The sequence below is a fragment of the Crinia signifera genome, chromosome 4, assembly GCF_055691185.1.
Source record: "Crinia signifera chromosome 4, ASM5569118v1, whole genome shotgun sequence".
Taxonomy (NCBI): domain Eukaryota; kingdom Metazoa; phylum Chordata; class Amphibia; order Anura; family Myobatrachidae; genus Crinia; species Crinia signifera.
Window position 1 is genome coordinate 28,329,412 of NC_139220.1, and position 17,088 is coordinate 28,346,499.

Below are 17,088 nucleotides of genomic sequence, written 5' to 3' on the forward strand. Positions count from 1 at the left end.
AACATAAGATCAGGATGACTTCATCTTTTAAACTTAAGCATTGTGGGGGCGCACTAACTCCTGCGGCCCACTAACATCCGCAACCCCCATTCGCCAGGCTACTGCATTCTTAATATGCAAATGTACACTAACCTATGCGATTGGAAACGGTTGTTCGGTCGACCCCATGAAGGTTTACATATATTGGGTCAACCACTGAAGACGGACAGACCTTATGTTGACACAGACAAAAGGTCGACATTCCTACAGTCGGCATTGGTCAAAAGGTCGACACAAGCATTAGGTGTAACGTGCGTGGGTGTATGCAGCGATGGTGGTGGGCTGAGCCCTCAGCCGGGACCGCTGTTTAGAACGGCCACGGTAAAGCCCTGACTCAGTTGGCCGTCCCGGACAAGTGACCGCAGGCTGCAAGGTCTTCGGTTTCTCCTTTAGTCATCGCGTCTGAAGGAGCGAGTTAAGCACGTTCCAACCCCGATGCAACCAGGTTTTATGTTGGGACAAACCCACGGCAACTGTCAGGGACTGGACCAAAAGGAGGATCTAACTACAAGGGCCTAACTGAAAAGGACACCCCAACTAACGGCACCTGGCCAAGGACGGGGAATATGACCGAGTCACAAGCACCGGTACAACAGTAACGGGGTGCCACCAAACACAAAAATGGTACAGTACGGTACCGCAAAACGGCGTAAAACCCCTAGCGTGAATCTCTCTGGAACCCCAGAGAGCAAGGCAATACAGGATATGAACAACTAAGGATAAAGGGCAGCTTGCCCGCAAAATAACGGATAAGAACCGGGCTCTACTGGAGCACTTACATGCCCGGAACGGAACCTCCAGCGGCAACAGATGGTGAAGTGCACGTCTGGAGTACTTGGCAGGACCAGATGGAAGTATCGCTGACCAAGAGGACTTTGGACCCAGGAACGGCTGCTGGACCGGCGGAATAAGTGCAGCTGCACCAATGGCGGCAGTACGGCACGGGGACTGTGCACGGCAGCTGAGCAGCAAGGACCGGGACAGCAGAGGGCAGGAAACCCTCTGGGGGAAACAGTATCACCGGCGGGGCTGTGCTGGGGCCAGCTCCCTTAAGAGGGATGTGCTGGCCAATCAGCCTCCGCCATAGGAGCAGGCCCCCACAGTGTTTAATTAGTCGGCACCTGCCTTAGCGCGCGCCGCCCGGCGTCCCCTGGTTGCCTGGCAACCTCCGGGCGGTGCTGCCTGATTATTGACAATGTCCCCCGGCCGGGCGGAAGTGACGCGCCGCAACCGGGCGGACGTCACACCCTTCTAAGGGTGCCGGGACGCTGCTGCGGCAGTGCCGCAGCAGTGCCATTGTCAGCGCTGCTGACATTAGGTCGACATTGGGAAGGTTGACAGTCAAAACGTCGACATGGGTTTTTTTGCGCCGACATGTACCGATGGGTGATATTTCATGCCCTACCATCCACTAGGGCGTAGGGAGAATATGAGATTGTGCGGCACCATTTCTGATGTATGGCGAATGTAGTGGTACACTGTTATGGTGTCCATGTCGACTATGTTGACATTCGGGACAAAAATGGACCAAAACCATGTTCACCTTTTGACTTTCGACCGTCCCATTGTCGACCCTTTTACCCTGTCAACCATAGGCATGTCGACATTTTGTCTGTGTCTACCTTCAGTGGTCGACCCAATGTTTGTCGAACTAGTGACCCATACCCATGCGATAAGTAAAGCAAAGGATCGCTTTTGCAATAAGAGCTGCTTTGCGATACTACTCCGGTGCTGGACTTCCGGTCTGAGAGCGTAGCAAGGCACCATTCCTGATGCATGGCGAGTGCACCATTAGGGTATCCATGTTGTGGGACAAAGACCCTGGAGTCCCTCTCCGCACGAGAACGGGGTTTTTACCACATTTTTTCACTTTAGTGCTTTGAAAAAAATAGATTGAAAGTAATGTCCCAGGATTGGTTTCCCAAAGTGTAACTCATTTGATTCACTGAACATTTAAATATCAAAAATAGCCTCCATTGTATTAGGGACATATAAAGCACATATACAATCACAAGGTTCCAGCATTTGCTGACAGCCATACATATAATGATCATAAATGAGATTACATTTGCTTACCCTGATGGAAAAAAATTCCCGCTACCCACATTACGGAGACGAATAGGGGGTAGTATTCCGAGCAGTTTAGTCTGGGGAGAAAGTAAGGACAACACCTACTAAACATAATACTCGCAAACAAAATGATGCTATATATATATATATATATATATATATATATATATATATATATATATACACAGATGCAAGGGCTGCGGCACTCCACGGTCTAGGTTCATTTGCCTAGAAGATGGATTAAAGTTCCAAAACGTCGGCCACTCGCTGTGTCCCTGTGCCTTTTTCTGATAGACCGTGGAGTGCCGCAGCCCTTGCATCTGTATCTATCCCCTTTCTGCTTGTCGCACCCCGGCACGTTGATTTACCCTGTTTCCCGGAGTGCCCTCACCGGCCCGCTATATATATATATATATATATATATATATATATATATATATATATATACTAGGTGATTCATCGCACCCTACGGGCTCTCTTCACACCGTCGTAAGGGGCTGCGCCCCCTTAATTTGTGAACATTTGTATATGAGAAAGATGGTTAGAATTGTATGACAGATGGCCTGTATTGAGTTATAGGTGAAATGTGTTAAATAGAGAGCATATGATGTGGAAGGGGGTGTGTATTGTTTTGTTTAATTAAAAAGCGGTTACAGAGTAAGATGTACATTGATAGTGTGGATGGTACAGTGACCTGTGGGGGGGGGGGGGGGCTGTGTGTGCATGTTGTTTAGGTGTGTGTGTGCAATAGTATAGTAGGGTGTTTCTGAGTCAGCGGCTCCCCACTGGCGGAGGTCACGACACAGGAAAACAGGAGGCTGGGTAGTGATAGGGGTGTGTGGGCATAAGGGGGACTAAAGAGGAGGGTGGGAGATACTGTGCAGCTTCTGCCAGTGGGTGAGGGTCCAGCGTGGCAGTACAGGAGTACAGGACGGTGGCCCTTAGTCAGTGTCTCCTCCTACTGGGTGGGAGTTCGGGTGCATGAGAGCAGGAGGCTGGGCTATGAGGCATGATAGGGGCATGTGGGCGAAACAGCGTCAGCAATTCCCCAGTGGTGGAAGTTACGGTTCAGGAGAGCAGGAAGCTGGGTAGTGATAGGTGTGAGTATACGGGGGACTAAAGAGGGGCTTAGGGGTGCCGTGAATTGTGGGAGGGGAGCGGGGGGTGCCGTGAATCAAGGGAGGGAGGGGGCGCAGGTGTCTGAGAATCGCGGGAGAGGGCGGGGGTCCGCAAAGCATGGGAGGGGGCGTGAATTGCGCGAGGGGGGTTGCAAATCGTGGGAGGGGGGGTGCGCGGGGGGTCCGTGAATTGCGGGAGGGGGGGGGGCACGGGGCGCGATGAATCACCTAGTTGGTTATATATTCTTGTAGAAGGATGGTAGGATGTTGCTGTCATTCAGAATGCATTTACATAAATAGTAATAGTAGCAGTAAAAGGTCTGACTTAAAACACCTACAGTAAAACAGAACAGGTGTTATATATTATACAAAGAATTGGTTGATGATGTGTAGGTTGACGTGCACATAGTTCATAGTTGTCACTGTAAAAAAATTGCTACAAGAAAAAATCAACACAGAAAGTTCAACACATGTAAATGTTGACATAAGTGTGGCACTTCATCGGTGTCCATGTCGACACATGAGAATGAATATGAAAACATTAAAAAAAAGAAAAATAAATCTTCAAAAACTCATGTCAACCTTTTTTATTGTCGACCATAGCCGTGCCAGTGTTTTGCATGTGCCATGTAATCCTGGGGTTGCCATGAATCACGCGCGAGGGGGGAGGGAGGAGGTGAGGGGTGTCCGCGAATCACGGGAGGAGGGGTCGTGGGTGGATGCCGTGAATTGCGGGAGGGGGGGTCGCGGGGGGGTGTGGGGTGCCGCGAATCGTGGGATGGGGGGGCGGGGGGTTGCAGTGAATCGCGGGAGGGTGGGTCGCGGGGGCGGGGGTTTGCCGCAATGACAGAAGGGGGGGTCAGGGGTGGGGAATCGCGGTGGGGGGGTCGTGGGGGGCACCGTGAACCGCGGGAGGGGGGACCCGGGGGGTTGGCGCGAATCGTGGGAGGGGGGTCGCGGGGTGCCGCGAATTGCGGGAGGGGGGGGTGTCACGAGGTGGGGCAGCGAATCGCGGGAGTCACCGGGGGTGCAGCGAATTGCGGGGGGTGTGCTGCAAATCACGGGAGGGGGGTCGCGGGGGGTGCCGCGAATCGCCACAAGAAAAAATCAACACAGAAAGGTCAACACATGTAAATGTTGACATAAGTGTGGCACTTAGACACATGTCGACACATGAGAATGAATATGAAAACATTGAAAAAGTGAAAAATAAATCTTGTCAACCTTTTTCATTGTCGACCATAGCCATGTCAGTGTTTTGCATGTGCCATTTAATCGTGGGGATGCCGTGAATGGGGGGGAGGGAGGGAGGTGCATAACCAACATGACCCTCTCCAGGAGGGACACATTGCTCTGTTTCTGGACTTTCTTCTTAATTTATGGATTACCATCACCTGTGCTTAAACACCTTTCTTATCAATTACCCTGTTTAAAATGACAGGTGATGACAATCATAAATTAAGATGGAAGTCCACAAACAGAGCATTCTGTCCCTCCTGGAGAGGGTCATGTTGGGAGGTATGGAGGTGTGGGGCGCTCACCTGGTGTGTCTGGTGAGTAGCTGTGTCTTTGCTGTGTAACATGGAGAGGCAGAGGGTGTCTGTCACTGTCTGTGGGCTCACTGGGCTGGTTCTTTGTCATGTGAGTCAGTCATGTGAGTCAGAGGCTCCACCCAGCGTTATAGCTCCAGACACACTTTGAGTGACAGATGTAGCCAAATATATATATATATATATATATATATATATATATATATATATACAGATCCCTTAGCGCGGCACTCGGAGTGAGTGAATAATCAAACAAGTTCTCAGACAGAGGTTAGTTTCATCAACGTTTCATTTCTCGGTGGAAATATCGTCAGGATAACACACATATACAACACAAAGCTCACCTTATACCTTCACCGTGTCATTAAGGTCCGCCCCACGGGTGTAGCCCGTCATTGCACCTGTTTGGAGTATCCACGCTGGCTGTCTCACTTCAGTGACGTCAGCTTCACTGTCTCCCCTACAGCGTCACATGAATCAGGCTGCCCGGGCTGCGTCTCTCAATGGTAGTCATGGTTACCTTGAATACAATGAAATACCGCATAAAACTATATACTGTGTATAAATACAAATTATCATACAATGCATATATAAAACATTTAGGCACATGGTTAGATAAGCGCATAGTATCAAGTAATGAATTTGATCAAAATCCAATATAGGAGATTTTCTCATTTAACCCTTTGGGTGCTATGACATCAAGGCAGTGTATCCATTGGGTTTCGCAGCGAATTAATGCTGCGTTCCTATTCCCGCCCCTTTTGGATTTTGTTATATGGTCAATCATGCGATATCTAATGCATGCCAGATTATGTCGTGCTTCAATAAAATGTTTGGCTACTGGCTGCTCACTGACACCGCTCTCCAAAGCTGTCTTAATGGAGGATCTGTGAGCAGCCATTCGCTCCTTGAATTTCCTAGAAGTCTTACCTATGTAGGTAAGACCACACGGGCAAATTATTTGATATACCACGTGGGTACTGTCACATGTAAGATGATGTTTGATTTTATACTCGTTGCCATTATGAGGATGACAGAATTTGTCACCGCAAATCAAATAGTTACAGGTGACACAGGCGCATCTGAAGCATCCTGGTTTCTTAACAGAAAGGAAATTTTTTACGGGTACACCTAGGTTAGCAATATCTGATTTAACTAGTAAATCTCTAAGGTTTCTACCTCTTTTGAAGCTGGGCATAATTCTGGTGTCATGTAATTTGAGATCTTTATCAGAACTGATGATGGGCCATTGTTGTTTCACAGTTTGAACGATTTTATCTGACCTGTCATTATATTTACAAACCCAAGGCATGATGTTAACCAATTTTTTGGATTTTTTAAACTGATTGGAGAGGAGTGTCTCACGATTCATTAGAAGTACTTTGTTTTTAGTATTGATGAGATCACTTTTGTTGTATCCTCTAGTGATGAAACGATCAATAAGGGCATCTATTTGGGACTCAGCAGCACTCCTGTCACTATTAATTCTAAACAGTCTAATCATCTGGGAATATGGTAGACTGTTTTTAAATTTTCTAGGGTGACAGCTAGATTTATATAGGAAAGTATTCCTGTCTGTGTCTTTTGTAAACACAGTGGTGTTGATTTTGGACCCTTCCACAGTGATTCTTACGTCCAGGTAGTCCACTGTTTGTTGATGCATTTTATATGTGAACTTCACTGGACTTTCCAGAAGAAAAGAGACGCCCATTTTGCATAGTGACCCGCACCCGTGGACAGCCAAAAAACGGGCAACCCGGAGGGGAGGCCAGTGGAAACGGCAGACCCGGCACAACAACAACAAAAAAACCTCCATTAATCACCAAGAAGATATAATTATCAATTTATCCAGCCATGAGTTGACCTCGGCGGAGAAGTCCTTATTATCAAAAGGTCTATCATTTGTGCCGACACAGCGCTTTGATGAACTTCAATGGCAATCAGAGAAGCAACAATTACAAAGAAAACTTAAATTGAAGGAATATTTTGCTCACAAACAGGAGAATGTGGTCAAGAGTGAAATACCCACCAAACTCCTACAATTCAAGGAACCATCGACATTTGATCCATTATCAAATAATGCGAGCATTAAATCATTTATACGGATGATCGATCAAGGAGTTAATGAAAATACCAGCTCTGAACAATCTTGTTATAACAACTTGTCCAAATTGGAATATCAAGCATTACAGAATCTCCGCAATAACGAGTTTCTTATTATACGACCTGCGGATAAGGGCGGGGCAATAGTCCTGCAGGACATTACAGATTACCGCTCTGAGATCCAGAGGCAATTGAGTGAACCAGGTGTATACATGAGACTGAGAACTGACCCCACTGAGAGTTATACCAAGGAACTACGTGAGATATTACTCTGGGCTAAGGATGCTTCTGTTATTTCCGAGAGCACCTTTGAAATTTTGATCCCACATCACCCCCTGGTCCCTCTCATCTACACAGTTCCTAAAGTTCACAAGGGCATTCCACCACCGGGCCGACCAATCATCTCGGCCCGTGGTTCCCTTTTTCAGCCTTTTTTCTGTTTGATGATCAATTTTTCCTTCAAACGCGCGGCTGCGCAATGGGGTCCCCTGTGGCCCCTACTTATGCGAACATTTTTATGTTTGACGTCGAAAATGATATATTTTTTTCTTGCGAGTCAATTTACAGTAAAATATTATTTTTTACTAGATTTATTGATGATTTGCTATTGTTTTGGTGTGGCCCCAAGGATGAATTGGAGAAAATCATCCAATCACACAACTCCAGTGAAAGTCCAGTGAAGTTCACATATAAAATGCATCAACAAACAGTGGACTACCTGGACGTAAGAATCACTGTGGAAGGGTCCAAAATCAACACCACTGTGTTTACAAAAGACACAGACAGGAATACTTTCCTATATAAATCTAGCTGTCACCCTAGAAAATTTAAAAACAGTCTACCATATTCCCAGATGATTAGACTGTTTAGAATTAATAGTGACAGGAGTGCTGCTGAGTCCCAAATAGATGCCCTTATTGATCGTTTCATCACTAGAGGATACAACAAAAGTGATCTCATCAATACTAAAAACAAAGTACTTCTAATGAATCGTGAGACACTCCTCTCCAATCAGTTTAAAAAATCCAAAAAATTGGTTAACATCATGCCTTGGGTTTGTAAATATAATGACAGGTCAGATAAAATCGTTCAAACTGTGAAACAACAATGGCCCATCATCAGTTCTGATAAAGATCTCAAATTACATGACACCAGAATTATGCCCAGCTTCAAAAGAGGTAGAAACCTTAGAGATTTACTAGTTAAATCAGATATTGCTAACCTAGGTGTACCCGTAAAAAATTTCCTTTCTGTTAAGAAACCAGGATGCTTCAGATGCGCCTGTGTCACCTGTAAATATTTGATTTGCGGTGACAAATTCTGTCATCCTCATAATGGCAACGAGTATAAAATCAAACATCATCTTACATGTGACAGTACCCACGTGGTATATCAAATAATTTGCCCGTGTGGTCTTACCTACATAGGTAAGACTTCTAGGAAATTCAAGGAGCGAATAGCTGCTCACAGATCCTCCATTAAGACAGCTTTGGAGAGCGGTGTCAGTGAGCAGCCAGTAGCCAAACATTTTATTGAAGCACGACATAATCTGGCATGCATTAGATATCGCATGATTGACCATATAACAAATTCCAAAAGGGGCGGGAATAGGAACGCAGCATTAATTCGCTGCGAAACCCAATGGATACACCGCCTTGATGTCATAGCACCCAAAGGGTTAAATGAGAAAATCTCCTATATTGGATTTTGATCAAATTCATTACTTGATACTATGCGCTTATCTAACCATGTGCCTAAATGTTTTATATATGCATTGTATGATAATTTGTATTTATACACAGTATATAGTTTTATGCGGTATTTCATTGTATTCAAGGTAACCATGACTACCATTGAGAGACGCAGCCCGGGCAGCCTGATTCATGTGACGCTGTAGGGGAGACAGTGAAGCTGACGTCACTGAAGTGAGACAGCCAGCGTGGATACTCCAAACAGGTGCAATGACGGGCTACACCCGTGGGGCGGACCTTAATGACACGGTGAAGGTATAAGGTGAGCTTTGTGTTGTATATGTGTGTTATCCTGACGATATTTCCACCGAGAAATGAAACGTTGATGAAACTAACCTCTGTCTGAGAACTTGTTTGATTATTCACTCACTCCGAGTGCCGCGCTAAGGTATCTGTATGTATGCTGACTGACTTTGCCAGCTGCGGGGGCACCGGAGGCAGTTATCTTGTTTAATAGTGCCGGGTCTAACGCTGTTTTATATATATATATATATATATATATATATATATATATATATATATATATATACATGGCAAAAATAAAGGACTAAATAACTAATAATAGCTGGTTTATTTCTTGTTAGTTTTTTTATTTCATGTACTGTTTTCCTTTATGTAATCAATGATCATATTAAACCAAATCATGATTACGAATCCAAACTGATTTACTTAATAGATTGCTCGGTTTCCCATCAGATGCATATCACAGCTTCAGCGAAAGTGTAAAATGATGAGTGACATAAATATATTCGGTAGTAATTTTTGGTTTAACCAGAACGGGAACTGATCTCTTCCTCTTATGGGTATTTTGTATCTCCCTCAAATGAAACAAGAATAAGAAAGAGAAACCAAATGATTGAACCATTTCGCAATATACTCTAGAACAATGTTAATGTGAAAGTTTGTGTCGATTTGTCATCTAAGTGATGAATGTCATAAATTGATGATTAAATTCTATAACTGTAGAAAAGTTATGCAAACAAACATAATTGCAGATTTCTGATCTCAAGGGCTTACATACTAGAGAGGTTGTGGATAGACAGAAAGGGGCCAATTGAATTCTGAGCAATTTGCGATTCCACACCATAACTTCTGCGACGTGAGTAATGTTGTGTCTGATAGAGACCCTTCAGGGGATTGGTGCAGAATGGGAGACATCCTGAGTCCCAGCGTCGGGGAGATAGGAGATGAGATAGGAGGACAATGGGCGGTAGTTGGGAGGCAGTACTGCCACTGGTGCAGCAGGTGCAATGCACCGGGGCCCACTGCTTCCCAGACCAGCAATGAGTTATGCTGTCACCCTCTGCCTCTCCCTGTCACCCACTTTTCCCCTTTGCCCTTTTTACACTCCTGCTGTCCACTGTCACCCTCTGCCTCCCACTGCCTTAAGTGCTCAGTTTCTGCCTTTCTCTGTCACCCACTGCTGCTTTGCATATTGTGAACTAAGGTTGGAGTGAAGTAGAAGAGGGGGAGGAGGAATTATATTTTTACACATGGACCCACAAGTACCGCCACTGGCAGTAATCATTGACAGATCAGTATGATTAGGAGCGAGAATGTGTTGGAATAAGTCTGGAGATCTAGGGATGCTTATCAAACCCATTTACTATGGAATCTTCGACTGTATGTCAGTGACTGGGCCACTTTAAGAGTAAACCTTTATAAAATATGTGAATACAAGTAGGGATGGGAACGTCTGAGTCCGATCACGGAGAGCAGATAGGTAAATTGTACGTCTTCCCCCTTGTACCTTCCAGGGCCTCAACAATGTCATATGAATGTTCCTTGGGGACCATTTTAATGTTACACAAGCGTAAAAACTATGGTAAGCAGGTAAAAATGTGGTTTAATATATTAAATGAAAATGATTTTTTATGTTTTTAGTTTATTTTCTGAAAAATAAAAACATTAGGAAATTATACAAACTTACTGTGCTCTGAATATTCGTTCAAACGTTGGATGTCCCGATGTGTTGGGAGGAGAGATCTTGTACTTTCTGCGTGCCCATATCACTTGCATGGAGAAGTAGGCTGTATGAAGAATTGGTACATTACTCCAGCGGTCATTTGTCAAGCACACAAACTGGGCTCCGAAGATGACGGTCTATAAGTCAGGGATGGGGAACCATTGGCCCACCAACTGTTCTGATTGGTTGCCCATAGCAACATCCCATATCAAACAGAACTCACATATACCCCGTTCTTACTGCTAGGAAAATTCCCAGATCTAGCGTGTCGACCCAGTAATTTGCCTTTTAACCGTGTCGAAATTCCAGGGTCTCCAACCAGAGTCGTAGCATGAGTTCCGGGTGCCGAAATATATCCGGGCGCCAGAGCCGTGCACTCTTCCGCTGGCTCCCCTGCACTGCTCGCCCGCTCCCCCAGCTTGCCCACTCCTCATAACCTTCCCTGCTGTGCCCGGCTGTAGATGGAGTTCCCCGCTGGACCGCTAGCCAATAGGCGCTTGCGGTCCACCAGCCAATTAGAAGAAGCATTGGCTGCTGGACTGTGAGCGCCTAGCGGTCCAGCGGGAGACTTGAGCTCTTGCTCAGCCAGGCACAGCGGGGAGCGGGACATCTGGGCGGGCGGGGGGAGCTGGCTGCTTTCCTCCTTGGCAACGAGCATGAAGCCCCTGGCATCGAGCATAAAGGTAAATGGCACTTACATGTCAAATGTTTAATGAGCATTACGGTTGTTATATAGTATGTAATTGGCATCATGTGTGGCCTTACGTGTAATTGGCATTACAGCATGTGGCTTTATGTGTAATAGGTATTACAAAGTTCGCTACTACAAATGGGGGGGCGTGAAACATGCCCTTGCTCCGGGCACCATGGTACCTTGCTACACCACTGTCTCCAACCCTGCTTTTTACCCGGGTCGCAAACCATGCAGACACAGTTTGACCCATTCACACTGCAAAAAACCTGTGTTAAAAGGCAAATTACCGGGTAGTAAAACAGAGAAGAGTATGCCAGCGCTGGCTTTGAGCAATGAATTTAGACGGTTGTCATAGATAAATAATATTTATTAACTCTAATAATATAAAATGTAAAAAACAATATAATATAACTAAGGCAATGCAAAACACAATATATAAGAATTAAAAAACCTAATACTTAGTCACATTTATGACATCATGGGTGGTATATTCAATAAAAAAAAAATTGTTGAAATGAGTCACTCATTAGTAAAAGGCTGGGTAAGAATTTTTGCATATTATCATAGATATGATCTCCATATGTTTTGAGGAGTATTGAAGAGAAAGATGAAGTTTCCTTTGTTAATCGTGAAAGGGTAATTGTTCAATTCAATGTCTCTGTATAGTATGTTATCCTGATGGCAGCCACTTGTCCTCTGGTATGTGTCTTTAGCAGGGGCGTAGGGAGGGCGGAGCTGGTGGAGCACAAGCTCCAGACGCCAAAGGGGTGCAGGGCGGTGGCACAGGCGCGCACCACAAATGACTGACGCTGTGCCTGTCCGGCATCTGCCCCCCCCCCCCCCTGTAAGCCAATATCCTCCCATAGGCATGCGGCACCAGCTAAGAGACCGGCACCCGCCGCCCGCCTGAGCTGACAAGCACTGGTATGCGATGCTGAGCGGCCGGCTCAGCTGGGAATTTAACTCGCTTCCTGATTGGCTGATCGGTGCTCGCCTCTGACTGTGTGCGCGCTGCACTGTGCCTGTGCTCCAGGCTTCAGTTAGCTCTGAGTGTGACTCCCCCCCCCCCATCCCCTGTGGCTGCCGCTGTGTCAGACTGGCAGTGGCTGCAGGGCCGTCTTAACAGCAGTGTGGGCCCCTGGGCAAAGCGATGCACTGGGGCCCTTACCCATTCTCCCCTCCTAGGGGTGGGGGTGCTATCAGTAGCAGCTTTGATGTCCCACGGGTGGCAGGGGGTGCTCTATCTTCCACTCAACATGTAGGACCTGGAGCAGTAACTTCTGCTAATTACTCCTTTACTGCACAGGTGGTGGGAGGGTGAACACTAGCGTGTGGAAGGGGGCACTATGCTGAATGAAGGGTCCCTTGTAAATGACTTCCAGGGAGGTAGGGGGTGTTTTATATGCAGGGGAGTGTTGGATAATGGAGTGGGCTTAATATTCGTCATTGTCCAGTGGAAGGGCAGCTTGTTTGACTGCAGATATCGCCATTATATGGAAATAGATTTCTTAGCCTTCAATAGTATAAAAACCTAGAATCCCAACTTTCAGGAGGTGCTGGGGAATTGGGGATCAGAGATCAGAAGCCAGAGCAATCCATTGACAAAAATATAAAACTGTGCACCAGACGTTTGGAGCTGGAGCAGGGACCGGCTGCTGGAAGGCTGATATCTCTGGTTCTGGGCATGATAGAGACAAGCCGCTAGTGTCGACAGAAAGGGAAGAGTCCCAGCTTTTGGAATATACTCTCAGAAAAACTCTAAGTCAGAGAGAACCTGAGAAATAGGACTGGGAATTGCAATTAACAGGTCGGATGTGGACTGCTGATTTGAAGTTGGATATCTCCAGTTCCCCAGGGCCGATTTTCAAAATTCTGGTATCCCTGGAAAAAGGGGATCCTCATCTATCAGCATAGGGCCCTTATACACCTGGGGCCCCTGGGCAAGTGCCCATTAAGCCCATACGAAAAGACGGCCCTGAGTGGCTGTGCTCCCCTAAGTTGCCCTTCTGGCACCTTTTGCCCCTGCTGCCCTGCTGGCCCCCCTGGCCAATGTTGCCCCCCGCTGCCCTGGCATAGAGCATGAGAGCTCTCCCCTAAATTGCAGCATGCAACCACTGGCATGGAGCATGGAACCCCTGGCATCCTGCATGAAACATTGAAACCCAGTGCAGTAGGCAGGTTTGCTCCTGAGGAAGCCGGAGGTCACAATTATCCGGGGGAAACACGTTGAGCTTTTTAACCTGCCTACTGCACTGGGACTCTATCATCTACCGTTCTACCAATCCCTAAAGACACATACCAGAGGACAAGTGGCTGCCATCAGGATATCATTCTATACAGAGACATTGAATTGAACAATTATCCTTTCACGATTAACAAAGGAAACTTCATCTTTCTCTTCAATACGCCTCAAACCATATGGAGATCATATCAATGGTAATATGCAAAAATTCTTACCCAGCCTTTTACTAATGAGTGACTCATTTCAACAAACAAAAGCATTTTTTTAATTGAATATACCACCCATGATGTCATAAATGTGACTAAGTGTTAGGTTTTTTTATTTGTATATATTGTGATTTGCATTGCCTTAGTTATATTATATAGTTTTTTACATTTTATATTATTAGCGTTAATAAATATTTATCTATGAGAACCGTCTAAATTAATCGCTCACAGCTAGTGCTGGCATACCTTTCTCTGTTTTATTGCCTTTTGGGGAGCGCCCACCCCCTGCGAGCTGCTGATAATTGCGCAACACACACTTTCTTTTTAAAATTACCGGGTAGAACTGGTTCACCCGGGAATTTGCCTCAGCAGTGAGAACGGGGGACTGTGGGCGAGATTCTCTATCACAGAAATGTGGTAAAAACCCCGTTATCTGGGTTTTTACCGCATTTCTGTATTCTCTAACCTCCCTCCGCAGTGTCACCGCTGCGGAGGGAATCGCCAGCAAAAGCTGGCGGTTCCCTGCAGAAGCCTATGGGCTTCTTACCGCAGCGGTGTGTGTGATTGATCCGTCACGGATCCCTCCCAGCATGCCCTGCGGCCGGCGCGTCAGTCTGTGCATGCGCAGACGGACTCCCGGGTCATAGACCCGGAAGTCCAGCAACGGCGCCGCATCGCAAGGGACAGCTCTTATCGCAAGAGCTGTCCCTTGCGTTAATGACCGCATATTTTAGAGAATATGCGGTCATTAGAAATGCGATGCCGGGCGATACTGGGCTGCGGATTTTAGAGAATCCCGCCCTGTTGCTGCAGTCCTCGGCATTAAAATGCCAGGTAAAAAGTCGGGTATTTCACACCAGCAGTGAACATTAGTAAATTTCCCCCTTTAGCCTCTATCTGCTCCTACTTCCAATCTCTGTCTTCACTATTCATATTCAGAAAGTATAAAACATCAGTTTTCCCCTGCTGATGTACGGCATTGTGACATCCCAGTAAATTTGCTGACTAAGGACAACTATCATTAGTATGTACAGACTAACGTGTTGCTTGGTGTTCAGCTGTATCGTTTAACATTTCTATGGACTCAGTAAACTCCGCCATACACTCTGATTACTTTTGGACAAATGAGAGCACCCATGCATCACAATTTACTATTCTGCGTTGATTCAAGGACCGTGTAAAGTGGCCACATTGCACCCTTACACTAAATGGTGTATTAACCTGTATTCAGAGCCATTCACACCTCCGCGGGCCACATTCAGTGAAGCAAAACAAGTAATGTTGTATCCTGTTGTGTCCTGGAATGTTATGTCCTTGCTATGCAAGGTGAGAAAATACATGATATTGTTCCTTTGCAGGGTAAATACTGGCTGTTTTGCATGTACCCCACAGATGTTAGTTGTCATTTTTTACACAGCAATTTAGATTATGAACACACCCCACCCACATCCAGGGACATGCAGTCAGGGGAGGCAGTGCTTCGCCTGTAATTGAGTTTAAAATAATACAAATAGCATACCTGAGACATACATTATGTGTCATAAGTATCTTCTTTATATTATTTTAGCAATTTGTAGTATTTAAAATAGTTTGGGAGGCACTGTTAAGTGTGCCTCCCACCAGGGCCGGCTCTACCATTAGGCAGCTTTAGGCAGCTGCCTAGGGCGCTGGGATCTGAGGGGGGGCGCCACCAAGTCTGCTTATCAAAAAAATCAAGGATGTGACGTCTATGAGGATCCTTGTTGGACTTAATGGAGGTGGCAGTTGTGGAACTTCGGAGACCCCAATTCCATACTTTCCCTTGAGGCATACTTTCCTACTTTGCTGCCCCTTTTTCATTGTACTCAGTTGTGGGTGGCAAAGAGGACGGTGTAGGGAGCCTCCAGGGAAATCAGGGGATTTACCCACCTTCCCAGGGGCTGGGAGGCCCACCAAATTTTTGGGAGCCTCCCTGCCATTCTGGAATGATAGGCAAGTATGCCTTAAGAGGATGGAAAGTGGATAATGGTGGCAGTATGGGGGGGGGGGGGTAGTAGGTTTAAGTTTTGCCTAGGGTGCTGAGAAGCTTTACACCGGCCCTGCCTCCCACTAACAAGTGCAAGGGGATAAATCGGGGGGTGGCTTCATTGACAAGGGCTGCTGTGATTGGACAGCAGATGCAGCTGCTGTCCAATCACAGCAGCTCCTGTCATTTAAGCTTCTGGCAGTGCTGCTGTAGCTCTCTGCTCCCCTGTGACCTGTAGCCCGGCTCCCCCATCCCTGTGTCCCGGTTCCCCCTCTCCCCTAGTGAGTATAATTTTATTTCATTTTTTTTCTGGCGGGAGGGGGGGGGGGGTTGGGTGGCATCGGCCTGAGGGGGGGGGGGGGGGCTTGATAGGTAGTCGTGGCGGCCAGGTGCCTGGGGGGAAGGGGGGGGTACGGAGTGGTTACTGTAACAGTGCCTCTCTGTTCACAGCCACTACGCACTTCTCACTGACCACATCTAACTAGTCTGGGGGAGCCATATGAAATCAGCCTGATCTCTGCTTGCGCTGACTCATGAATATCCCACAACACACTTCTACTAGGTGCGGGCATCCCTGTGACACCCAATCATCCACAAGCGGGGCTGTAGCTCAGTGGAACCTGGACATACAACCCTGCCCGCAGTGTTCCAGCCATGGAGGACAACGCTCACAGGCGTCTGGAAATTGCAACATGAAACCAGGATTTGAAGTTATTTCTAAACAGGAAAAGTTTGGGAAAGAGCTACAGGAAGGATCCCAATGAGGAGGCTCTGTGAACAGGAGAGACTATAGCATTACCTTGCTCCAGGACGGCTGCCACCGTTACAAATGCCAGCTGGGCCACTTGGTCGCGCATGTTGGATGTTCTGGTAGATTCAAAAAAATAGGGGTTTGGATCATGAAGCACAGAATATGCGCCGCCGAGTTTGAAGCGTGAGATGTGATCAGGACTTTTTATTCTATATTTTCAGTAGCAGATGTTGGTGTATTGCACAATACTGATAGCAAACTTCCTCTTTTGAATCAATGGCTGCTTTGCAAAGACTAACACAATGATCCTTTATTTGTATATAGATTTATATCAGCCACATGCGGGTTGGAGCACAAGTTACAGACATGGCCGAGGTTCCAGCTGACAGGGCCTGGACTACAAAAAGTAATACTTTACTGACATAGACACTGTGAATAACAATATAATATCCGGCATAAACCACTTAGCACTAGGTGCTCTGGGAGAGTCAGCATCTCTGTCACCCACCAAAGCACAAGTCAGCAGCACCGTCTCACTTCCTGGTCTTGTCTCCAGGCACCAGGATGGGTGTGTGTTTTCAGCACGTCCACCA

General features: G+C 46.4%; 1 protein-coding gene across 1 annotated transcript in view; it reads right to left on the reverse strand.

Annotated features, from left to right (window-relative positions):
- LTC4S (leukotriene C4 synthase) overlaps window positions 1–16,609 on the reverse strand; it is a 32,841-nt gene extending 16,232 nt beyond the window's left edge. Inside the window, exons 1-3 of the mRNA XM_083179584.1 lie at window positions 16,544–16,609; window positions 10,562–10,661; window positions 2,116–2,186 (exon numbers count right to left, since the gene is read on the reverse strand). Of these exons, the coding sequence (XP_083035710.1) occupies window positions 2,116–2,186; window positions 10,562–10,661; window positions 16,544–16,601 (229 nt within the window). The 5' untranslated portion in view covers window positions 16,602–16,609. The remainder of the gene's footprint in view (window positions 1–2,115; window positions 2,187–10,561; window positions 10,662–16,543) is intronic.
- Between the last annotated feature and the right edge of the window lie 479 nt (window positions 16,610–17,088).